The 8,483-nt window shown below is 51.3% G+C and overlaps 1 protein-coding gene across 2 annotated transcripts in view; it reads right to left on the bottom strand.

The window, feature by feature from the left end:
* Positions 1–4,056: 4,056 nt before the first annotated feature.
* The window catches only part of Mag (myelin associated glycoprotein), a 16,404-nt gene continuing 11,977 nt past the window's right edge, over positions 4,057–8,483 (bottom strand). The window contains exons 8-12 of one of the 2 annotated variants that reach the window (XM_028787638.1): positions 6,701–6,988; positions 5,895–5,991; positions 5,492–5,591; positions 5,205–5,249; positions 4,064–4,576 (exon numbers count right to left, since the gene is read on the bottom strand). In XM_028787638.1, the coding sequence (XP_028643471.1) occupies positions 5,217–5,249; positions 5,492–5,591; positions 5,895–5,991; positions 6,701–6,988 (518 nt within the window). In that variant the 3' untranslated portion in view covers positions 4,064–4,576; positions 5,205–5,216. Of the gene's footprint in view, positions 4,577–5,204; positions 5,250–5,491; positions 5,592–5,894; positions 5,992–6,700; positions 6,989–8,483 lie in introns of both variants that reach the window. The other variant, XM_028787636.1, reaches the window with a different exon arrangement.

The raw sequence follows: 8,483 nt of genomic DNA, 5'->3' as shown, positions 1-8,483 counted from the left end.
TGTATTGTATTGTATTGTATTGTATTGTATTGTATTGTATTGTATTGTATTGTATTGTATTGTATTGTAGCCTCATATTACTATGTAGCTCAGGTTGACCTTGATCTCAGGTCCTCCTGCCTCAGCCTTGCATGACAGGAATGCACCACAACCCCAATTGCCTTGATTTTTTTTCTCTCTTTTGGCTGAGGTTATTGGTTCTAACTTTTCTTTTTTTTTTTTTGGTTTTGGTTTTTGTTTTTCGAGACAGGGTTTCTCTGTGTAGCCCTGGCTGTCCTGGAACTCACTCTGTAGACCAGGCTGGCCTCGAACTCAGAAATCCGACTGCCTCTGCCTCCCAAGTGCTGGAATTAAAGGCGTGCGCCACCACCGCCCGGCCTAACTTTTCTTTCTCTTCATTTATTTTATTTAATGTGTACGTGTGTTTAGCCTACATGTATGTATGTGTGCTGTGCTGAATCCCCTGGAACGGGAATTACAGACGGTTGTAGCTCATGGGGCCGCCATGGGTGCTGGGAGAGCAGCCAGTACTCTTAATCACTGAGCCATCTCTCCAGCCCCTTAACCTTTCTTTTTAAATTTGATCTCTTCCTGTGCTTTTACCGTTTAAGAGATTACCAGTTCAGTATGATGCTTTTGTTTTGATAGACCTTAAATAAGGCTTCCAGAAGGACACCGTTTCTAGACTTATCTGTTGCATCAGTGTGGCTCTAGACTAGTGGCTTTTGGCGTGTGGGTCACAACCCCTTTGGGAGGGGAGGGGGCAAGCAATCTTTCACAGAGGTTGCAGTGAAAGTGATCAGATACCAGATATCCTGCATATCAGATATTTATGATTCGTAAAAGTAGCAAAATTAAAGTTATGAAGTAGCGATGAAATAAATTTCACGGTGTGTGTGTCGGGGTGGGGTGGGGGTCACCACAACATGAGGAAATGTATTAAAAGGTCACAGCCTCAGGAAGGTTGACAACCACTGCTCTAGACTGTACTTTGGTCAGGTGGAGGTTATCCCCCCCCCCAACCCTGTTTATTGATATTGCTCTTCTCCCTAGGGTAAAGTCCTCAGGATGCACTTCTACTGGCCCAGACCAGCAGGAGCCAGGGTCTGTTGGTAAGGTGTGTCAGGGCGTGCCCACCAACAAGTGGTGTGCGTGTGAGAATTGGACCAAACTTCCACCCCAGCTGTCTCAAAAGACAAATTTGCCCCAGCTTCATCTTGCCTTGCTGCCCTTGTTCTGGCTCCTGAGGTTGGGGTTGAGGTAGGGTCTTGTCATATAGTCCAGCTGACCTCAAACTCATGATGAGATGTTCCTCCTGCTTCTGGGATTAATCTGGGATTAAAGGCATGTGCCACCACACCCAGCTTATCCCCTGGGATTTTGCAAGCTGTGCCACCACTTGTAGAAGAGGTTCTTGACACAGTTGGAACTCTCTTGCAGGCCCCTGACCCCTAAAACCCTAAGCCTCACTCCTGTCCCCTGCTCTGAAAGACCCACACATCTCCTGTATAAGCCTGTTGACTTCATGTCCTCGACCTGCAAGACTGGAAGCTGTCCAAGAGTGGGCGAGGACCTGGGACCCTGTGCATGGCTGGTGGTTCCAACCCAAAATGGTGGGGGGTACAGTGGTGACAGAGCAGTGCTGGAGACAAAGCTCGTGGCTCAAAACTGGACCCTATGAGGTACCGGCGAGAGAGGAGATTTAGAGAGGCCACTTCAAACCCCAGGCTCAAAAAAAAAAAAAAGAAAGAAAGAAAGAAAGAAAGGTCGGGCGGTGGTGGTGCACGCCTTTTCTCTGTAAGATTATAAAGCAGTAACAATTGCTGGGGAGAAGAGACTCTGGCCAGCCATACTGGCTGCCTGCAAGACCCAGGCATGCAGCTTTTGTGAGATACCACTCATGCTGGGCTTTTCAACAATGCAGTTGTCTCCAGGTCACCACAGTCAGTTCTTGATTCACTGAGCTGGGGTCAGGCCATTTCTTTGGTCTGTTCTGGGTGCCCTGTCTAGGGTGAATAGATGTTTGTACCCATCTCCCCATTAGAGTTACAGAACCCCTTCATAGCCCTTTGTGTGTGTGTGTGTGTGTGTGTGTGTGTGTGTGTGTAGGAAATTTATCCTTTTCCCAACAGCCCCATCTTCCTAAAGGGGTTCAGTATACAGCGAGGGCCTAATATTTGTTTGGACAGCTGAAGATCTGAAGTGCAGAGTAGTGGAACGGGGACAGCAGTGCAGCCAACACACACCTGTGAGGTGCTGGGTCTGTGGTTCCCACTTTATCTGCAAGGACCATAGGTAAAGGGAGATGGGGGAATAAAGCCAGCCAGGTGCCCACAGCAGGGGATGGTGGGGACTGCAGCACCCGGGTGTTTGAATTATGCAGAAGGGGCAGATTTCTCCCTATTTGGTAAGAGTCTGAGAAACTGCCAGGTGATCAGCGTGAGCACACACAGCTGACGCAGAAGTTAGGATCTTCGTAGTGACAATTTCAAGAAGTTCGGAATAAAAAAAAAAAAAAAAAACAAAGAAATATTGCAAGAATGTGCTTTCATTTTAAGCCCAGATGTGGGGATGTGGGGCTGACTGTCCGAAGCAGCTGACTATGATTTGCCTCATGCTCTAGCAAAGGTGTTGTTTGGCTAGCTGCAGATAGTTTCTGCAAGTGTGTGACCCTTGGAATTCTGGGAGCTTTTCAGAGGGTGTATAAATGCTAGAGCCCTGAGAGGTGAGGAGGGGAATGGTTGTTGATCACTCCAGGAGGTTGGTTACGGTTCGTTAGTAGCTGTGGTCAAAGAAGAAACGAAAGAAATTAGACTCAGGGATTTTCCTAATTCTTCTCTCCTCTCTATCCTTGTTTCTCTCCTGTCTAGTGTTAGGGGGTGAAACAGGGGGATAAAAGAGGAGGAAAAAGAACCCATAAAGTCACAAAGGCCAGCTCCAATCCTTAGATGACAACTAGGCGGCAGAACAGGACAAGCCCTTAGCTAGCCATGTGTGAGCGCAGGATCTCGCCCCAATGCAGGGCCCAGCAGAGGTAAAGGCAAAGCTCTGAGATCATTCCAGAAACAAGATGGCAGACTCCCAGTGATGATTAATCTTCATTGTCGACTTGCCTGGGTTTAGAATCACCTAGGAGACGACACATTTCTAGGTAGAGCTATGCAGGCCTGCTCTGAATGTGAGCTGTGGTCCTGGACCAAATCGAGAGAAAGTAAGCTGGGTGGTAAGTAGCAGTCCTCCCTCGGTGTTTCCTGACTGTGGCTGCCACGTGAACAGCTGTCTCAGGGTCCCACTGCCATGCCTTCTCTTCGGTGATGGACTACACCCTCAAACCACAAGCCAAAATACACTTTCTTCCTTAAGTTGCTGGGGCGGTTCGAATGAAAGAATTTCCCCATAGGCTCATGTCCTTGGATACATGGTTCCCAATTGGTGATGTTTATTGTGGAGGTGTGAACCCTACTTCCTGTTCTCCTCTCCTTCCTCTCTCTCTCTCTCTCTTTCTCTCTCTCTCTCTTTCTCTCTCTCCCTCCTTCCCTCCCTCCCTCTCTCTCTCCTTCCTGTGTGTGGAGTGTCCTGTTCCTGCTTTCATGTCTGTTGCCAGGTCTTTCTATCAGGATGAAGTCTATACTGGGATCATAAGCCAAAACAAACCCTTTCTTGGGGCTGGAGAGATGGCTCAGTGGTTAAGAGCACTCACTGCTCTTCCAGAGGGCATTGGTTCCATTCCCAGCACCTGTATCACAGCTTGCAACTGTCTGTAACTCCGGTTTTGGGAGACCTGATGGTCTCTTCTGGCTCTGCAGGCCCTAGATGTGGTATATTTCTATGCATGCATGCAAAACACACGTGCACATAGGATGAAATGAATAAATCTTTAAAGACAGACCAAAAGAAACCCCTTTCTTCCCTAAGTTGCTTATGGCTATGTGATTTTTCCCCCCCAAAGGAACAGAAAAGTAACTACAAAGGTGTTTTTGTCCGGATTTTGTTGCAGCAAGGAGAAAAGTATTGCTAATACACCTCTTTCCTCCAAAGGATGGGTCTAGACTGGCGTTTGTCATTAGGACATTTATTTCATGTCCCTTTTGTACAGGTCCTGGGGCCAGGTAAGGGGACAGGAGACCAGGAAAGGGAGAGCAATAAATAATGTGACAGACAGAGCACCCCTCTCAACAGCGGAGGTTAAAAGGAAGGGGGGGCGGTAACATAGGCACGGGATTTTGGCAAGGGGAAGCAGCTGGGAAGGACGGGAGGACAGGCCCCCAGGACCTCACTGTTTCCTGCCCTGCCCCTTCCCCTTCCCGCCCCCACTCCTACCCCTCTCAAGAGCAAGGGAGCCCACAGCCAGTGGGGGCCAGCAAAGGTCCTGATGGGGGGGGTGAGCCACAGGGCCAGCCCCCCAGCTTCCTCACTTGACTCGGATTTCTGCGTACTCAGCCAGCTCCTCTGTCAGGGTGTAGCTGTCCTTGGTTGGTCGTTTCCCCAGGTCTGAGTGGGAATAACTGAGGTCCAGTTCTGGGGGTTCCCCCCGAAGGCCCAGCAGCCTCCTCTCAGATCCCAGGCGCTTCTCACTCTAAGAAGAGGAGAAGACAGCCCATCAGCATGGTTGGTTTCCTCTGACTATCCCATGCAAAGACTGGGCTGCTGGCACCTTTTTCTCAGGGGCCAGGGTCAGGGGTGGGGGTGGGGAACCTTTGCAAGTGCTGACACCAGTAAAACCACCATCTCTCATTGCTAACCCTGATGCTTGCTTAGGAATCCCAGGTTCCAAGAAGCACTTTTTGAGACAATAACTTTAGGGGTGCCTGATTGAACCCAGAACACCTCTCTAGAGTAAATCTTGGTTGGATCACCCTTTTGGAAGTTTCCAAGAGTCTCGTTCGGTAAACCTTCCCGCTTGGCTATGGCAGGGTTTCTCTCAGTTGAGGGGATGTGGGTGGTGTGATGCCCCACCTCTTCAGCTCTCTAATCCTGACCCTCCCACCCCACCAGCATTTGGACACACAATAGGGCAGTGGGCACAGACAGAAAAAAAGGGATCAGCGAAGGAACAGAATAGACCAGGCCGGGGCTGCTGAGCAAGGCTGGGATTAACCAAAGAGCGCCGCGGACGCTTGACTGGAACACACACATACATGCACACCAACCCCGAGGCCCAGTTAGGGCCTGGAGGCTGGCACACTGAGGCCCCCGGAACCTACCTCCTGGGGCTCTCAGTGACCATCCCGGGTAGAGACCTCTCTGGACTATTGAAGAAGGAAACGCAGTCACAGGCACAGGCAGGGAGGGCGGGGCTACCCAGGCCCCACCCTCTCAACCCTCCTGCCAGCTTGAGCAAAGGAGCCTCTTCCCCCCCCACCAACTCCAGTCCCAGTCCAGTCCTACACCCACCCACCCAGTCTGGCCTCCCTTTCGCCCCATTCCCACCCTTAGCAACCTTGCCGTTCTGTCCTTCCCTGTGGGAGCTACCGGGGTGTGGTCCTCTCACCTCGTACTTATCAGGTGCTCCAGAGATTCGGAATTCCGGGCTGTACAGGACGTGAGGGTTGTCTCCCGCTGAGAAGCTGGGGCTCTCAGTGACATTCTTTCTGCAGGGAGGCATGAAACATCAATTTTACTGGGGACTCCTGGGGCACCCTCTCCACACACCCGAATGGCTGGCTTCCTTTCTTCCCTGCTTCCAGGGCTCCCGTGTTTACGCCAGGTGGGGAGCTTCAAGCAGGACAGGAGGCTGGAGCATAGAACGTGGACATATGTGTCCCCTGGGAGACGTTCTCATCCGGCAACTGCCCTCCCTGGACTTACAGAACTATCCCAGTTCCCACATTCCACATTCTCCTACCAGTCACTTGGAGACTCCATGTCCCCAGATCAGACTGGCAGGTACTCACTTTCTTCTTGTCTGGGTGATGTAGCACACAATGGCAATCAGAATGGCAAAGGCGACCACAGCACCCACAGGACCGATTTTGGCCCACATCAGTCGGTCTAGGTATAGAGAACGGGACAAGGACCCCTCAGGGCTATTGGTAGGCATGAGGATGCCTGCATTCTCAGGATACCCCAGGGAGTTAAAGCCCAAATTTTTAGGTGGCCTCGACTCATCATTACAAACTAAGGGTTTATTTATTTCCCCCCACCCCTTTTTTTTTTTAGTACCAGGGTTTGAGCCCATGGCCTCCTAAGTACTAAGTAAGTGCTTGACCCCTGGGCCCCAGCCCCTCACTGGGGGATCCTAGACAGGGGCTCTACTACTGAGCCACTCCCCCAGCCCCTCACTGGGGGATCCTAGGCAGGGGCTCTACCACTGAGCCACGCCCCCAGCTCCTCACTGGGGGATCCTAGGCAGGGGCTCTACCACTGAGCCACGCACCCAGCCCCTCACTGGGGGATTCTAGGCAGGGGCTCTACCACTGAGCCACGCCCCCAGCTCCTCACTGGGGGATCCTAGGCAGGGGCTCTACCACTGAGCCACGCCCCCAGCTCCTCATCGGGGGATCCTAGGCAGGGGCTCTACCACTGAGCCACAGCCCCAGTCCCTCACTGGGGGATAACATCTTTCGCTCTATTATCAATCTGCGTAGCCATGATCAGTGCCATGCTCAGTGGCTGGATCGGTAGCAAGAGTAGGGGTGTGTCGGATCCAAGAGCGCCCCCCTCCTTCCAGTGGCTCCCACCCCCAGATCACATCACTCACGTGCTCCCTGGAAAGGCAGCTCGAGGCTCTGGGTGCCATAGAGGTTCCTGGAGGTACAAATGACGCGGGGTGGAGCTTGGGCTTGACCCCGGAGTGTGAGGATGCTGGTGAGCAGGAGGCCGCTGCGCTCTGAGTACACAAACTCCCTCTCCGTCTCATTCACGGTCACGTTGCGGGAAGGCAGCTCAAAGGCCACGGAGGGTTCCGGGTTGGATTTTACCACACATAGGCACTGCACGGTGTCTCTGGCCGCTGCACAGTGTGACTCCAGAAGGATTATGGGGGCAACTGCAAGATTAAAACCAAGGCTAAGAGTGAAACTGGGCCTCCAGGACTCCTTGGTAGGGGCAAAGCCGTGGATGAGATAGTTCTATACGGGTCCTGGCTCAGAAACCTGGAACTCTGGACTACTTTGTAACCCTGCCCACTTTGTGTTGGTCCTTCAGACTGACTACAACCCTGAAGCAACCTGAGCCTTCACAGGCCCTAGTTAAGGTGGTTAGGTATCCCAAACGGTGTAAGACACTAGCTAGCACTGGGTGTGATAGTGTATGCATGCCTTTAATCCCAGTGCTGGTAAGGCAGAGGCAGGTGGATCTCTGTGAGTTCAAGGCTGGCCTGGTTTACTTAGAGAGTTCCAGGCTAGTCAGGGCTACACAGTAAGACCCTGTCTCATACAGACAGATCCATCAGCCTAAGCCCATATCCTTACACTCTTATACACCACCAGGGGCCCCTGTGCTTGGGGATAGTCATAGGGAGATTCAAGAGAAGAGACTAATTCAAAATGGCAAGGCCTCAGAAGGACACTCATTTTCCACTCTGTACCTGATGAGGACATCACAGTCCCCTCTGCTCTCCTAATAGATACCTTACACTGGCCACTGTGACATCCAGCATGCACCAGTGTAACATTGGAGGACACTCCCTGCCCTGCCACTTCTTTGGGCTCTTGAGATGGGCTTTCTCCATGTAGCCCTGGCTGTCCTGGAACTTGCTCTATAGACCAGGCTGGCTTTGAAGTCACAGAGATCCACCTGTCTCTACTTCCCAAATGCTGAGATTAAAGGCGCGCACCACCACTGCCCTGCGTCAAGGATTCTTTCTTCTTTGGAATCCCAATCCATATTAGCCCCAGGACTTGGGATGCTTCTTTTGGGAAGCCTCTGCTTTCAGGGTGACTCCAGCCTCGATATGGGAAACAGCTGTGTTTCCCATCTGTACCATCTGTAACTTTGGTCATGGCCTCTGATCATGACGGTTAGAGTAATGCTTCCCAGAAGGGATCAATGGGCTTTGGCCATTTGTCCCATGCAAGCTACAGCCTCCTTTGGCAAGTTCCTTCCTTCACCCCTGGCCCTGATGATGCCCCCCAACTTGCTTCCCCACCTGGAGACCCCTTGAATCTTGATCCCCTTCTTCATTAACCCCTTCATGACACCCCTCTCCATGCAAGTACTGCTCTCATAGCTTTGATTATGCGTGTAGTCTAGAATGGGTTTCTGTCCTTCATGCCCCAGAATAGATGTTACACTGTTACACCGAGCGGTGCTTTTTGTTTGTTTTTGAGACAGAGTCTTGTTATACATAACTCTGAATAGCCTGGAACTAACTCCCTGTGGTTTTCTGTTTTCCAAGTGCTGGGGTTACAGGCTTGAGACACCATGCCCCCAGCTAAATGATGCATTTTTGTGTGTGTGTGTGTGTGTGTATGTGTGTATTTGTGTGTGTGTGTATGTGTGTGTGTATGTGTGTGTGTGTATGTGTGTGCATGTGTATGTGT

Source organism: Grammomys surdaster, unplaced genomic scaffold, assembly GCF_004785775.1.
Source record: "Grammomys surdaster isolate TR1022 unplaced genomic scaffold, NIH_TR_1.0 125671, whole genome shotgun sequence".
NCBI lineage: Eukaryota > Metazoa > Chordata > Mammalia > Rodentia > Muridae > Grammomys > Grammomys surdaster.
Note: the sequence above shows the minus strand (reverse complement) of the source record. Positions and strands in the feature narration are given on the sequence as shown.